At 38.6% G+C, this 16,446-nt stretch overlaps 1 protein-coding gene across 5 annotated transcripts in view; it reads right to left on the minus strand.

Annotated features, from left to right (window-relative positions):
* Nucleotides 1-573: 573 nt before the first annotated feature.
* The window catches only part of LOC103476104 (voltage-dependent T-type calcium channel subunit alpha-1H-like), a 41,131-nt gene continuing 25,258 nt past the window's right edge, over nt 574-16,446 (minus strand). For all 5 annotated transcript variants that reach the window (XM_008428200.2, XM_008428202.2, XM_008428201.2 and 2 more), the window contains 16 exons: nt 14,300-14,373; nt 13,639-13,762; nt 13,359-13,427; nt 13,073-13,260; nt 12,836-12,962; nt 12,009-12,134; nt 11,074-11,163; nt 8,127-8,289; nt 7,683-7,834; nt 7,482-7,591; nt 7,256-7,389; nt 7,114-7,172; nt 5,563-5,641; nt 3,230-3,351; nt 2,384-2,542; nt 574-892 (listed from right to left, as the gene is read on the minus strand). In XM_008428200.2, coding sequence (XP_008426422.1) covers nt 803-892; nt 2,384-2,542; nt 3,230-3,351; nt 5,563-5,641; nt 7,114-7,172; nt 7,256-7,389; nt 7,482-7,591; nt 7,683-7,834; nt 8,127-8,289; nt 11,074-11,163; nt 12,009-12,134; nt 12,836-12,962; nt 13,073-13,260; nt 13,359-13,427; nt 13,639-13,762; nt 14,300-14,373 — 1,866 coding nt within the window. In that variant the 3' untranslated portion in view covers nt 574-802. The remainder of the gene's footprint in view (nt 893-2,383; nt 2,543-3,229; nt 3,352-5,562; nt 5,642-7,113; nt 7,173-7,255; nt 7,390-7,481; nt 7,592-7,682; nt 7,835-8,126; nt 8,290-11,073; nt 11,164-12,008; nt 12,135-12,835; nt 12,963-13,072; nt 13,261-13,358; nt 13,428-13,638; nt 13,763-14,299; nt 14,374-16,446) is intronic.

Raw genomic sequence — 16,446 nt, forward strand, 5'->3', positions numbered from 1 at the left:
TTTGTATTATCTGAGTTTCTCTGTATTCCGAAGCTAGATATCAAATCTTTCCATTTCCAAATCTGTTAGAACATAACTAATGATTTAAATCCAGGGTGAGTTGAAGCAGGTCTGCCATGTGCAGGCGCTGCCTTTCCTCATGCCGTCGCCCTGATTCAAGTAATTTGCTTCATGTGCTTAACTTTACCACAGAGGCTCCCAAAGCCGTTTAAAATAATCTAAATATTAAATAATCCTTCCAGTTTTGATCATCACTCTTTCGATGCTTGTCTCAATTTAAAATGGTCCTAATTTAAGCACAAAGTAAGCATTATTTGACTCTATTTTCACACATAGGGTAAAAGATGTAGCGATTATTTTAGTAAATGATTATTCTATTAGCTGTTCTGACGAATAATCGGATAAAAAAAAAAAACGGCACATTCTGCTGACTTTTCACTTAACCACCTCAGCTTATTTTATACAATATCACATAAAAAATCTAAATAAATAATTAAACTCCATTTATGAATAAAACAGTACACAATTTAATGAATACATATGAAAAATGCATGTAAATAAAAAATATGTAGATTATTGTTTCAAAATTAGGCAAATACATTTATTCAATAATTTAACATGCGTTTGTACAATTCTTCAGTACATTTGACATCTCTATGTACACTTGAGTAAAAACTGACATACAAAGTATAAACATTGTATAGTTCATACAGAAACAAGGCAAGAACATCCTTAAAACTGTGTTTTAACATTAAAACAGTTGCTGAAACAATACAAAGAAAATATGGCGGTTTCTCTGAGTTTAGTTGCTTTCCTCCCCGAAGATTTCATCGGGCACCGAAGGTTCGTTGAGAAGTACAATATTTCTCATCCGTGTTTCCCCATTTCCTTCCTTTTACAGAAAGAAACATCAAGTAGGTAAGCGTTTCCATGTTTAAAATTCAAAGTTGGAAATCAAACATATATTTATATATTTTAATTACAACAAAATGGAAGTTCTGTTGTAAATTCTATCTCCTGTTAGAAACGCTGTAATTTTACAGCGTTTCATGTAAAATTACAGAGTGGACTGACTGGTTTTAGGGCTGCAGCCTGAAGTGACCCAAATCTGTTTTTTTTTTGTCTTTTTGGCGTGGTCGTTCACTTTTCCAAATTTATGCAACATGTTTTCTCCAGTCTGAACTACAAATTACCTGAAACTGTCCCGCATGCGCAGTAGAGGGCGCAATAACATCACACATAGAGAACGAGCTCAGTGTTTTGCCAACAGCCATAAAGAAGAAGAAGAAGTGCTCGGAAGTAAACATGGCTGCTAACTGTGGAGCGTAGCTTACGATTTTGAAGTTGTTGTCTGACCAGACCCGATATATTAACTTAATCCTCGTTATAGTCCGTCATGGTTGTTGTTTTTCTTCCTGCTTGCGCGTACCAGGACGCAGAATAGTGACATTTGTTGAGAATCAGTGACGTTCAGGTCGGATGAATGAGACCTGGACGTTAGGTCGCATTTGAATGGCATTCAAAAAGACTCTGACCTGTGTTGTTCAGTCTGTCATGAAAAGATCAGGTACAGGTCACATTACGTCAAAATAAAAAATTTAAAATCTTCTTCTTCAGGCTGCAGTGTATACGCAGCTTAGGAGTCAGATTCAGTCACTTGGTTCTAGTGAAACAAACTATTAATGTTTTAGAATATAGAGACACTTAGGACAATTTATGCTCTCGAATCTGTAGGAACAGTTTGGTTTGCCCCGTTACTGTTCTGACATGGAGATACACTAGTGCACAGACAGATCCATCAAGACATGCATGAGTGGGTTTGCTGTGGAGCAACTTGATTGGCCCGCACAGAGTCCTGACCTCAACCTACAGAATATCTTTAGGATGATTTACATTGAAGATTACAAGCCTGGGCTTCTTTTCCAACATCAGTGTCTGACCTTATGGAAGAATAGTTAAAAATTCCCATAAATACATTCTTAAACATTCCAGAAAGAATCCCCAGTACAGTTGAAGCTGTGGGCCGACATCTTATTAAGCCTTAATAATCCAGAATTATTAAGATTTAATAACCTAGGATAGGTTATTAAACCTCACTTATAACAAGTTATTCCCACGTTATAAGTGAAATAATCTGCTAGTTGACCCAGTTCTTTTTGATGAGTATTAATGAAATATAAAGTTTTGCCTTATTTCAAGTGATGAGATATTTGCAACAGAAACTAGATCAAAAATACTTAATAGGATTTTGTGTTTTCTTGCAGTGTACCTATGTTCATGCATGAGAGGGTAAGGCACACGTGGGTCTACTAAATGGACAAAGGGTCTAAGCATACCGTCAGATTACTTACAGTTTATGTTTGTTCACAATTGGCAACTTTACCTTCCTGCTGTCATCCAGCGCCTGCATGATTACTGCCACCACCAAGTTCACGAGAACAAACTGGACYGTGATGACGAAGGAGGTGAAGAAGATGGGAGAAGCATAGTTCAGGTAGGGGTTACAGTTGTCGTCATTAGGCAAGCACCCTGGCATCGTGTCCTGCAAGGCAGACATGGCGACTTTACTTGGTTTTTTCTAGGGTTATAAATAGCAAAATTCAATAAATACAGAAACATTACACAAATTAATAATTCAATAGTGGGAATGTTCTACTCCCACTGTGTGTCCATTTGGCAGTTGTGCAGACAGGTAAACTCTTAGACAGTTGATGGGCGTTTGCCACTATTCATCGATGTTGCTTTGCTTTAGTGCCAAAATCACAAATCAACACGGAGAACACAATTTAGAATGCAAACTATTGTTCCCATCGCCATCTACAATCACTCTAATACGAGGTACAACTACATTTAATTTTCCTTTGGGATCAATAAAGTATTTTTGAATATATTTTTAAAAAATTTGAACATCAAATCATATAAATAGGAAGGCCAAAATAACTTGACTGTCCAAAAAAAAAAAAAAAAGAAAGTAAGACTTTATAGGCTCTTGTTTTCAACATAAATGTCCATAAATATAGTTTAACAATGTCTCAAATATGCGACAAAAGGGAATGGAGAATACTGACTAGCTGCCTGCGTCAAACATTACTCATGTGCTGCTGATCTCGTTCTAGTTGAAATGTATTGATAGATTTCCTCGATCGTTATCTGGAGAAAGGCTCTTTCTCACCGTGAGAAGCCAGTTTTCTCATGTTATTATTGAATAAGTCACGGTGTTCATGTGTACCTTCAGGATGCCGCTCCAGTTATCTCCTGTGCTGACTTTGTACAGCGTCAGTAAGGCCACCATGAAGTTGTTGAAGTCGCTGAGGCGGTGCAGGCCAAGGCAAGGGAAGTCTATGGAGCATTCTGATCAACACAGAGACAAACAAAATTCCTCAAAAAAATTCCTGTCTAATCTATTGTGAGCGTTTACACAGTAATGATCAGTTTGAAGAGTTTCAGTCAGATTGAGAGGAGCATCAGAGTCATTTAGTAGAGTCCAGAGTCATCAGTTTTAGTTCATGGGGCAGACACCCTGTCTACTTATAAGACTAGGCCTAAAACTTTCCTTTTTAATACAATTTAAAGTTAGAGTGGCTTAGCCTACCCTGAGCTATCCCTGTAGTTTAGCTACTAAATGCCTTTCGTCAAGTACAGCAATAAAACTAAACTTGACTTATAACTAGGATGGAGTTGGACTGTATGTAATTAAATCTGCCTGTACGAGTGGCTTGTGAAACGGACTACATGTTTCTGTATAGAAACTGGATGTGTTTGTCTTGTAAAGTGCAAAGAGGTGATATCTGTTGTGAATTTGTGCAATATAAATGAACTGAAGTGATATAAACTGAACAAATGACATGAATTTTACAATTCCAACAATCTGCGCATGGTTCATTCTTTGGTTCTTCCGTTTCAAAACAAAACAAAAATGTGCGTGTTCTTTTTTTGTTTCTTTTGTCTTAAATGAGAAAACAATTCCAAAACTAAAAAACGAGAGAAAAAATACATATTTTAATGGTCCAACCAAATTTGAAATTTAAATAAGTGCACATAGCTACAGGAGGATTCCAGTTTTTACTTGGCTCTAGAAACAGCTTTGGTCATTTCTACACCCTCACAGCTTTGCGACATCTGCTGCAAATAACAGCCGTTTTATTTTTTACTGCCGCTTTTCTGAACCTGGTGCTTCCTGCGGACAAACAAAACAAATCACAAACAGAACGGCGCCATCTGAATAAGTTGCAAACATTGGAAGGAGAGGACATCCCGGGAACTTTGTTTCAATATTCGTCGATACAGAAGCACAGAAAAGCACAGAAACTTAAACGAAGACGACTCACAGTACGGGGAAAGAGGGCAGCATTGGTTGAAAGGCAGGCTTTTCTTTTTTCTGGCTTCAAACAGTGTTGTAGCTAGCACTTGCTAGCATGAAGCAAACTGTGCCTACCTTGCAGAGTTCCTCCTCGGCAATCGGTATAGTTAAAAATATTGACTCATCGATGCCTTGTGGTTCATTTTTCCAATTACATATCAATTTGGAACAGCCTGTGAATCAATTAGATCTCCTATCCTATCACACCATGGTGAGCAAAATCTGCCGTGAGCAGCTCACACTGTCACTGTATCTGCTTGGTGTCATACAAGTTGTTCATCTTGAGCTTAGCAAGTAACTGTTGGTGGACATTAAATTGTACATATCAATAACCTAAATCAGATGATGGCAAATAAAGTCAGCAACTTAGGTGCGCTGCTTCCACTGACAAATTAGTTTTAGTAGCACAAGCCACAACAACTTGGGAAAAACGATCTCAGTCGCTCCATTGAATACTCCCGCCCTTCACGTCCGAGGTCCATCATGGTGTCTGAACCTGGCTAGGTGACGAAGCTGCACAGGGTCAATGAGTGATGTACAGTTGTCCACAATGTGTTCACAAAATGTCTTCTGCAATTATTATCAAAACAGGGAAGTATCAGGATTTATTTGCATTAATTTCTGGACATCATTCCTACGAAAAACTGGAAGTCCAATATTTCCAAACAGATATTCTGTTTGGAAATATTCTTCAAATATAAAAGGCCAATGAAGGCTTTCAGATTGGCCACCATCATGCACTATGAACTGCCTCCAATGGGCCTCAGTCACTGATCTGCTTTAACATTTCTGGGTCAATAACACACAGGAAAAGCAAACCATTGATGTTGCTTCTTGCCTGGGGTGAAATTTTGGGGAGGCTAAGGGGTCGATTCTGGTCTTCCTTGGTCACAGATGGAGGGAGTCGACGCACTTCATCAGCATCTCATCATACTACCTTAAGCAAAACTGATTTAATATTACAAGAAAGCAGTTAAGATTAGAAAGCATAATCTCCTGTACACTCATCTTCTTTGGCGACTTCCGTCATTTCTGGTATCGCTTTATGTTAAAAAACAACCATGTATATATACGTTATCTAATAATTTTTTGTTTTGCTATTTTGCTGAGAAACAGAAAAACCAAAGAATGAACCGTACACCGATTACCAACCTCCTGGGCAGCCCATTTTTTGTGTTTAGTGGGTTGGTAGAGGGACTAACCGATGCTGCCAAAGAGCTCTACTCCAAGCGCAGCATAGATGAAGAAGAAAAACAGGAACAAGAGACCGATATTTCCGACCTGAAAACAAAGAGCAGGTTAAATGTGCAGGTCATGAAATTTGCACAGTGCAGAAGCAGGAAATTTAAAACACAGTGTTTGGTGCCTTTAATAGCAAAGACAGTATTTCAGTGGAATTTTATTCATGATTTGCTCTATTCATCATTTACCACACATGGTAAATATCAAATAGACCATGTGTGATATTTCAGTTTTTCTATTTTGATTAATTTGTAAAACTTTCTACATTGCTTTTTTTTTGTCAAGATGGGATGCCGAGTGTACATTAGTGAGAATTAGTATGAACTTTTTTGATTTTAGCAAATGGCTGCAATGAAGCAGTGAAAAACGTAAAGGGGTCTGAATATTTTCCGTACCCATTGTAGATTTAACCAAATCTGTCTCTGCTTTACTCATAATTTTGCACTCTTTGTAAGACTCCCCAGGCCATACAGAAAACTGGACAAAGTCTGTGGCTTTTACTGTAACTGGTTTGAATTTGACTTGAACATGCGGCAATGTTATCCGACACAAGAAAATTGAAAAATGTTCAACTACATCAGCAGCTAGTAGATACCAGTAGCTCAACGAAAATGTCTGTGCGAGACTTAAACTTCTTCCTGACAGATAAGTCCTAAAACCAGGGGCGGGCATTTACCATTCATTTTAATGAATTTCTTTTCATAAGATTTAGCTTTACTGTTGTCATAATTAATTCAAATGAATGTTTAAAACACTTAGAGTTGTCCATATCGTTGGGACTGTTACATTTACAATTTTCACTGTTTGTTCAATAACTGTGTATCACTAAATATCAATAAATGTTAAAATATACTTATATGCAGTTACTATATGGATTTTAGGGATACAAATCACACTGGTGTCCTAAAGATGTGTTTTGCAAATGGGCATAAAAGAAGTATTTGTGCTTGTGAGATTATGATTGCTGCCATTCAATTACCTAAGAAACGGTAACAAATAATGCTAAAGGTGACAATAAGAACTATCACAATAGTACCACAAAACATTGTGATAAAACTTTTAAATCCCACTCCTACTTAAAACTACACATGATATTAAATAATTTTGTCATGACAAAATTTAAGAGTTGTGATTAATGTATTTAAGGTCAATTTTCATTTTGTTTTATGAATTTAAGACATTTTAAGGCCTTCATTGTATGTACGTGAATTTAAGACTTTTTAAGAATGTGTGGACACCAATATCACAACTGCATCCAGTTTTTGTCATGCAAAGAAAAATCTTCATCCTTTGAGAGTTATGTTAAGAGTTATATTCAAAGGTGAGCAAATTATGAAACGTTCCTGAAAGCCTTTTGTTTTTTGTTTCCCTGTCTTAAATTTTGTTTTGGATCAAATTATTAAGGTTTGAAACTACTTTGTGTAGGGAATTAAAAAATATTTATTTTGGAACATTTCAAATTAGAAGGATTTTTTTTTTGTTCAAATCCAAGATACCACAGTGTGTTTCACCTGCGACAGAGTCCTGATGATGGTTTTGAGCAAAACTTTGATCTTTGTGGTCTTGAGAACTAAACAGAAACAACAGAAACTGTCAGGAGGCGCAGTCCGATACTAAACACAACACATTTCACCTCTGTGTTTGGTTTTGTACCTTGTGCAAGTCTGAGGACTCTCACCACACGGAAGATGCCCATATTGATTGGCATCTTCTCCTGGAACTTCAACTGGCCCAAAATAACGCTGACTAGAGAAATCAGGACGACAAAAATGTCCAGCATGTTCCAGCTAAACGCGTACAATAAGACACATTAGGTACCTGCAGGGCTTGGGAAAAACTGGAGCAGAAAAGAGAAGCAGCGAGAGAGAAGGTCTCTTACCTGTCTTTCAGGTACCTCACAATGCCAAATGCGATGAGCTTCATCACGATTTCAATGATCAGCAAGAGGGTTAAGATGTAGAAGACCCACTCTAAAAGAACTGATATATACTGAACAAAGATACAACTTGCTCAATCTCTTGCCCGAGAGCTGAAATGAGCTAATCTTTCGGTCTGTTTCAGCCTGTGTGAGGGTGTTTACCTTAGGCTGCTGGAAGTGTTCTGTTCCCATCACAAACATGCTGAGGAAGACGCAGGTCGTAATGGAGTATTCCAGAGCAGGACTGCTACACACGGTATGTATTTTTCGACGTGTTTTGGAATAATGAAGGAAAAATCCCTCATCTTCGGCCACTGGAATACGTTTAAAAGATACGTGCGTCACGACACCTGTGGTGCCTTACAAAAGTATACACATTGGCTAATTTTACAGCTGCAAACTCCAGTGCATTTCTGTATCAACAAAGGAGTAGAATTGCAACGTGGAAGGAAAATCATACATGGTTTTCGCTTACATTCTTACAAGTAATGGCGTTTGTATTTAGCACGAGTTGACTCAATACTTTTTGGAGCCCTACACTGCTGTTTTCAGCTTGTAGAGATGCTTGTTTTCACTATAGACAAGCCAGATCATAACCAGTCTTACCAGAGTGCGGCCTTTTCTTGGATTTATGAGCTATCCGCTGCTCCCGTTGGCATTTGTGGAACGTCTCCACCATCACCCCAATGAACATGTCGAGCAATATAAAGCTCATCAGGATGAACGAGATGAAGTAGAGAAGCATCCACAGGTTGTAGTTGGGAATAGGCTGAGAACATACACAGAAAACATCTATGTTCCTTCCACTGGAGTCTCTGTGCCTGCATGCTTGATGTTGGTGCAATACATTTTCTCTCTCAAAAACACCACAAATTGTAGGAATATTGCTTTGCTCTAAAACAAACTTATTCAGGCTGAGGATGACTTAACCTATTTAACAAACCCTCACAGACCACCTAACCTGAAATAGCCTCATAACACGTCTTAATATCTACGACCTGAAAAGAATATCTTAGTCTCTTAAAGTTGTTGTTTTCTTTGTTCATCCATGCTGTTTGGTAAATGTAACAGGCTACGACAAACATGTCCACTCAGGGCATTTTGAGTTATTTACAGGTACGGGATTCAACGCTTTCCATTTATGTCAAATACATGGAACTCAAAAAACAAGTTGTTCCTTACTACCAAGTGTTGTGTGTATTAATAACATTTATTAATACACACATCCTTTATTATTCTGCTTCTTTTATTTAGAATAAAAGAAAAATGGACTTGAGTTGCTTTGCTAGAAACAAAAACAAATCCTCTTCTGCACCATTTAACATAAAATTACCCGCCGATTTCTGTCAATTGTATTTAATTAATTCAGTTTAATAACATTTTAATTAATCATTTTCAATTAAGTAAAAATAACAGCTGCTGACATGTGAGCAGCAAGCAAAATCGTAAAAAACAAAACAGTTCTCACCCACTGAGACTCGTTCTTGCCATAGACATAATGGCAAGTAGACCCCGTACTACAGTCTACTGGTGTACTGCGTACACCAGTAGACCCCGCATTGGCTGCTCCGGCGCAGGAAATACGGCGGCCATCTTGGAGCGGTACTCCCTCCTACTTTGCTCAATCAAAACAGCAGAAGATGCCTCAGCACTGAGGGATATTGTTGTTCTGATCGATGGACCATTGATGTGAGGGCTCCACAGACAACATTTCACAAGTAAGATGGACATATTATTGTGTATATATTGTGATTAGAATATTACTTTACTGTATTTATGTCCACTGGCGAAATACCAGCTAATATTAGCTACAGTGCTTGGTGTAATACTGGGTTTAGCCCCGCTATGAAGGCCAACTGAGATTCCGTAAATCTAAAAAAAAAAAAATTATTCTCCAACATGGACTTAGATTATCTGACACAAGAGCCTATATTAGAAATGAAACAATATAACACATATTATAAAACTTATATTATGTTATAACATTCACCAGCGCCCTGCGACAGACTGGCGACCTGTCCAGGGTGTACCCTGCCTCTCGCCCAAACGTTAGCTGGAGATGGGCACCAGCAACCCTCCCGACCCCACTAAGGGACAAGGGTGCAAGAAAATGGATGGATGGACATTCACCAGCAAAGTTTACACAGGTGGTAAAGACTATTATTTATATGTAATTAATAGTCTTTACCACCTGTGTGGTAAAGACTATTTGAGATGTATCTTTCACTAGTAAGATACATCCCAAATCTTCCATTTTTGTTTTGAAAGTTTCATAAAGACACGATGTGAGGAAGAAGAGGGAGATATCTATAAGGAGAGACGGATTGACTGCAGCACGGATGAATCTCACATTGGATTTTGGACTCGATCTCAGCTGCTGAATCTCTCTGAAGCTAGAACTCGTCTGCTGTTTATATGTATGTATACACATACATATAAACATGTATCCAATATATATTATTCAGTATTAATCATTATTTTTGCCATTGTTAATCATTATTTAATTGTGTTTGTATAGTTATATAAATATGTATTGATATTACTAAATAATTTAATAAATTATGACCGGCTGTGTGCTTCATAATATGCTCATCATACATCAATATCAGAATATTCCATTCCTATTCTATTGTTATAGCCACTAAGCATATTTAAATATGATGAACTATGTATTAAAAACATATTTGAATAATACAATTGTTTATAAATGTAGCTTTGATATATGTTTGAATATGGTTTCCAGTAACAAAAAAGCGTGTTATGATCTATTAAATGCGTTATGTCATTTTGCCTGCTAAACACATAACGCTGAGTGGAGTGGTCTACCGCTCCAAGATGGCCGCCCTAAATCTCGTCAGCGACAATAGGCGAGAGCGGTCCATGAGGCGTCTATCCTTATATTATGTCTATGGTTCTTGCCATAGAGCCGTTCAAAGGAACTGAATTGCTCGTGAACAGCATCAATGCTCTCAGCAGATATGACGTGTAAGTAGTCCTTGTTTTATTTCCACCTGCATCTTCAGTTTTTCTTTAGAGTGACCCAGTTTTAAGCCACTTATCTTTTATTATTCTGCAACACAATTCTTTGGTAAGCTAGCTGTACGCGTCGCACTTTGACCTCACGTAACGGCAAATAAACGGTTGTTTACAGGCAAGACCAGTAGGGGGCGCCTAAGGAACAAAAGTGCTCTGAGAACCACAGTATGTGAAAGACTGCTCTAGTAGTACACAAATCATTGGTCTCTGCTGTTATTTTTTTTAGCCACATGGAAGCAACCAATCTGTATCACTATGTCCCCATCTAGAAAAATTTTAACCACTTCTATAGTTGCTGTGGTTGACACTATTTTCTGTTTAGACACAGTAGGGAGATAGGTTAAGCAAGATCTAAAAAGTCCCTATTTGCAACTAAAATAATCTTTGCAAAGTTACCAGCAGGCACTTTTACAAAAGAACCTGGGAAATCTTCAGGAACTGTGTTTCTTCCACAATTAAATCTTTCTCTTTCCCATTCTGTCAAGCTTTAGTTGCATGCGGGAGTGAAACCAAATACCTGCTGGTCCACTCCAACAGCATCAAGTCCATCATACATCAGTTCAACCCAGCCGTCCTTGGAGTACATGACAAACACTGATATCAGAGCCTGAAAGAAATGTACAATGCTAAGCAACAAACATATTTCATCGAAGGCCATAATCAAAAATCATCAAGCAAATGTAATTTTTCAATGTTAACTTACTACTAATCAAGAGCAAAACAGGTGAATTTTTAGCCTTGATTTAAAGGACCTCACTGTTTCAGACGTTTTGCAGTTTTCTGGAAGTTTGTTCCAGATTATAGGAGCATAAAAACGGAATGCTGCTTCTCTATGTTTGGTTCTTATTCTGGGGATACAGAGTGTATTTGAACCAGAAGGCTGCAATAACAGGTCTTTAATGTATTTTGGTGCCAAGTCATTCAGTGGTTTATGAACAAACAGAAGTCTGTTCTCTGAGCTGGTATAAGGACTTCAGAACTGGGGTGATGTGCTCTACACCTTCGGAAGAATGCCACCAGAAGTCAAATGTGCAGTTTGCCAAGAGTCTTGTAGGAGGCTCAGCAAACACGTGGAAGCTCAGATGAGATCAAAACTACACTTTTTCAAATCTATATGCGTACACTATTTTGTCATAATGAAATGTAGCGGTAGCATTGTTCTAAAGCGGAGGTGTCCAAGTTCAGTCCTCAACGGCCTGCATCCTGCACATTTTAGTTCTCTCCCTGGTGGTAGTAACAACCACGAGGTTTGTGGTCCGAATCAGGTTTGACCCGCATTGTAGAGCTCATAGTTCTGATTTGACAAACTGGAATTTCTTTTTTTTTCTTTAGGTTGCATTACAAGTAGCTTCAACTATTGGTCTAAAAATGAAACCCTTATTGAACAAATCATGTTGATCAGCTGTTAAATAAAGTTAAAGGAAAGAAAACAACACGGTAAACAATTCCTACCGAAACCAGGTTGTCAAAGTTGTACTCCTTAAGCAACCATTCGTAATTGGACGAGAGACAGTCCGACTTGTTGACAATCATCGATACATTGGAACCATGGCAGTAAAAGAACTTTCCCTTGAACAGCTGTAGTTGGAGTGAAAGACAAAAATACAGTTTTTAGTTTACTACCTCAAATCATGCAGGCTTTTACACACAAAAAAAAGAAAGTACTCAGTGGCCTATTACTGAACCTTTTGATGTTCTGTAACTTTACTACAAAAAATGTAAAGTATTCACTGAGGAATAATAGTGATAGACCAACACTATTGTTATGGATGTGAAAGGAAAATCATACATGGTAGTCACAGTGGCACCCCCTGAAAACTGTCCAAACTGGCCAGTGAAATGTTAAATTTTTCCCTGACAGAAAAGTCCCACGAGAGTATATAGTTGGGCCACATCAAAATGTAAGACCTACGATTAACATATTTAAAGCTAATTACATTATTTTATGAAATTAAGATATTTTAAGGCCTTAATATTAGACACAAAAATTAAATAATTTTTAAGAGTTTTAAAAGATGGGCATCCTGCTCTAGGTCGTGGACACTTGCAACGGAGATATTTTCCTTTTTATTTTGCCAAAACGTGTACCGAAAAAAAAAAACTCCTAGTCATTTGTAGATGACTATAGGACATCTCCTTCTATGGTGTCTATGTGGTTACTGTGGGGGAGGGCCTTTTTATAGACCATTTGAAAATGTTTCTGGTACATCTTTGATTTGTTAACTTTCCTCGAAAGTGTTAATAAAAGTTAAAACTGTTGTGCGTGCTCTCCAACCAACCTGCACTCCCAGGATGCCGTAAAAGAAAAAGAAAATGCCGCAAACAATAATGATGTTTCCCATGGGCTTAACAGAAGCTAACAGCGCCTCCACGGCCAGTCTCAGTTGGGGGGTCCGTTCAATCATCCTAGATCGCACAAACACAACATATCAGCGTCTGTCGGTCGGTCGACAAATGCTTCTGGAGACACATCAAAACGCCGGTTTTCATAAACAAAATCACGATGAAGGATGCACCTGAGGGGACGGAGCGCACGTAGCAGACGCAGTATTTTAAGGATGGCCAGAGGTCTGGAGGATCCCTCCTCCGTCCCCAGTAGGATGGCGATGTCTATTACAGACATGACTACCAGAAAGCCGTCCAAGTTGTTCCAGGGACTGTGGCAATAGGTGGTTTTCCCAATGATCAGTCCTTTTGCCATCATCTGATTTAAAAAAAAAAAGAGAAAAGAAACATCTGATACATTTGAAATACAAATTATTTGTTTAAAATCTCATAGAATTGCTAAAAAGCCAAAATGACCTTCAGTAGCATTTCCAGGAGAAAAATGGCGGAGAAGGCGTCATTGGCTTTATCCAAGTAAAATCGTTCCTGAAAAACACGTGCACTTCACATGATATAACTTCTACAGCACACATGTCTTGTCAGTGGGTTGGGTGTGTTGGTGCATCTCTCACACATCACTGTGTGACAAGGCTGCAGAGCGTGTAGCTCGCCTTCCGTTATCGGGATGTGTTTGTCTGTGAATGTGTGTGTGAAAATCAGGCTGGGGGAGATCTTCTGTGTGTGAAGTGTCTCTCACCTTGCTATCAGGCGGGATGGTAGGCCTCTCAAAAGCAATAGTAATGCAGTTCAGCAAGATGACGAGCTGAATCCCCGTTTTGAAATGCCTGTGGGACACCAGTTTGTCGCAAAATATACGCCACCTGCGAGCACACAGATGCAGTTATTAAGCATTTGGAGATGACGAAACAGATGATTATATTAAAGGAGATGATAATTTTTTCTGAACATACAAATCGTGTAACTTTCTTCCTTTCTTCAGGTTGTGATAGATATAAATATCAATTTAGTTGTTAAGAATTTGATAGTCTAAACCAAGGGTGTCCAAAGTGGGTCCTCGAGGCCCGGCATCCTGCATGTTTTAGTTCTCTCCCTGGTTTAACACGCCTGGATCCAATGATGGCTCATTAGAAGGCCTAAGGAGAACATTGACTTGCTCAAAAAGTTGTTACTACCACCAGGGAGAGAACTAAAATGTGCAGGATGCCGGCCCTAGAGGACCGACTTTGAACACCCCTGGTCTAAGCAATAATTCAAATTGCAGCATTAAATCAAACTACATCTAATTTATTGACCTCAATCAGCTTTACACATCTTTACACGCGCCGACAGTGGATTTCTGTTTCTTAGCGTGTGCGTGTTTGTGTGTGCGTGTGTGTGTGTGTGTGTGTGTGACTCACCTATTCTGTGGAGAAAACACATAGAAGGACCAATCTTCGTGCTCTTTGAACCAGCGCTTCCAGCCTAGAGCTTGCTATGAGGTAAATCAGTCACAAGTCAGTTATCCCTCCTTTCCAACAGGATGAATGAAAGAATTTAAAAGTTTTCAAGCAGTTTTACTGCTTGAACTCAACTGAGGCTGTGCTTAATTGCTACAGGCACAGCATCCAGAAACTCATGAGTGTATTTAAAGTGTAACTAACCTGTGACAGCATAACCCAACGGCTGACATCATTTGAAAAATTTCAGCAAAGAGGGTGGAATCAAAACACAGAGGAGGGTGGCGAAGTATGGGAATGAGCTGAGGGTTAGGAGAATGCAATGCAACTCGATACCAAGTAAATTTGGGGCCAGTATTTTATTTTTTTTTTAAGTGTGATATATCACCAAACTTCTGACCTTTCGGTGTCTTCGTTGTTTTTCCTCCAAGATATCTTGCTAAAATCTAAGACAGATTTTTAAAAAGGTTATTGACATCTACAAATTACTTTAATGTCATATTGATTTACGTGCAGGTTTTCCAAAAAATAAAGTGCAAAAACTTTTATTTGAGAGCAAATCAAAATAAACTCTGTTTTAAGGCAGATTTGAGAAACTTAAACACAAAAATAAAATACAATTTTAAGATGAAATCTGAAATTAAAATACGTATCTTATCACTATAGTATTGATCCGATATTGATGCAGGCTTGTTATTAATATCATAAGTATTTTGGATCAATCCGCTTCCCCCTGCTGGTGAGGTATGCAGGGCTTGTGGTCAGGACAAAAGAAGCATTGTTGCTTACATATAAAATTTGTCAATTTGTCCTCTAGAGATTAAAACAAAAACAAACAAGAAAAAAAGACAAATCTTGCAACTTTTTCTATATTTTGGGGGATTTTTATGGTGACAACACTCTGCAGCATCACTGCAACCCTGTTATGCAAGCACCCAGAGCTGCAGTGAGCCCCTCTTGCTTTCTGTCCTACAGTGCGGATACGTTGTATCACGCATGCAGGTCCCTGCTGTAGGGCATAAAACTGCAGAGATAGTAGGTCCGCTATGCTAGCTTGACTTTCACAAACTTAACACGTAGATATGCTGCAGAATTCGGTGTGTTTCAGTTCAGTTAAAAAAAGAATAAGGCGACCCACACACCAACTCTTTGACAGCTCATCAGTAGCAGGTGTTTAAATTAATTTATCAACCGCCTCGGGGTTGAACGACTACATATTTTTTAAGGTCGACTACATCATGATAATAGTCGAGTCGATGTCGACTAGTCGCGATGATGTCATAGTGACGTAAGCGCAAAAACCCTTCACAACTACTTGGAGGCTTTATCAGCTATTTTCACGGCAAATATTGACACCCCACTCCCCTTTTATTAAGTCTATTATGCAGAATTAAAAGGGCAATAAACAGATCATTCTTTGTGAGCAGAAGAGAAAAGTTCGTTGCACAAATTCGGGTCTGACTTTTTTCCTTTTTTCCAAACACCGGCCCATACTGATGATCTCTGGATAGCTACTGGTAGAGGAGTCAAATTATCACACTGACCACAATGGTGTTTTTGGAACATCACAAACCAAACGTATTATGAACGGATCCCGTTTGGTTACAGTTGAATTCAACGAAACCACCCGCTGCTTTTCCGCCCGATGCGCAGCAGGAAGCTCTGCTGACTCAGCAGCGTCTCTCTGAACCGACATGCAGACGGCGGGAGAGATCGCCTCTATCACACCCTCCGGATGACGCTTGGACTTAGTTTCCAGATGTAGTCAAACCATATTTTTATAAGAGCGTAAAGCTGCCAGGGATTTTTTCGGCACTAGTTTATTGGACAGCAATCTGACTGTACGGGAGATTACAGATTACAAAAGAGAGCGAAGCGGGAGGAGAGAGGCCTGGGCCCAGCGAATGGAGGACGGGAGTCGGACTCCTGACTACCATACCATACCATACCATACCATACCATACCATACCATACCATACCATACCATACCATACCAACTTTATTTATAAAACACTTTAAAACAACCACAGCTGATACAAAGTGCTGTACATTAAAACACAGCATAATAAAAAAAATAAAAACTCTTACAGTTTAAAAACAAAAACATA

The sequence above is a fragment of the Poecilia reticulata genome, linkage group LG14 (genome assembly GCF_000633615.1).
Source record: "Poecilia reticulata strain Guanapo linkage group LG14, Guppy_female_1.0+MT, whole genome shotgun sequence".
Taxonomy (NCBI): domain Eukaryota; kingdom Metazoa; phylum Chordata; class Actinopteri; order Cyprinodontiformes; family Poeciliidae; genus Poecilia; species Poecilia reticulata.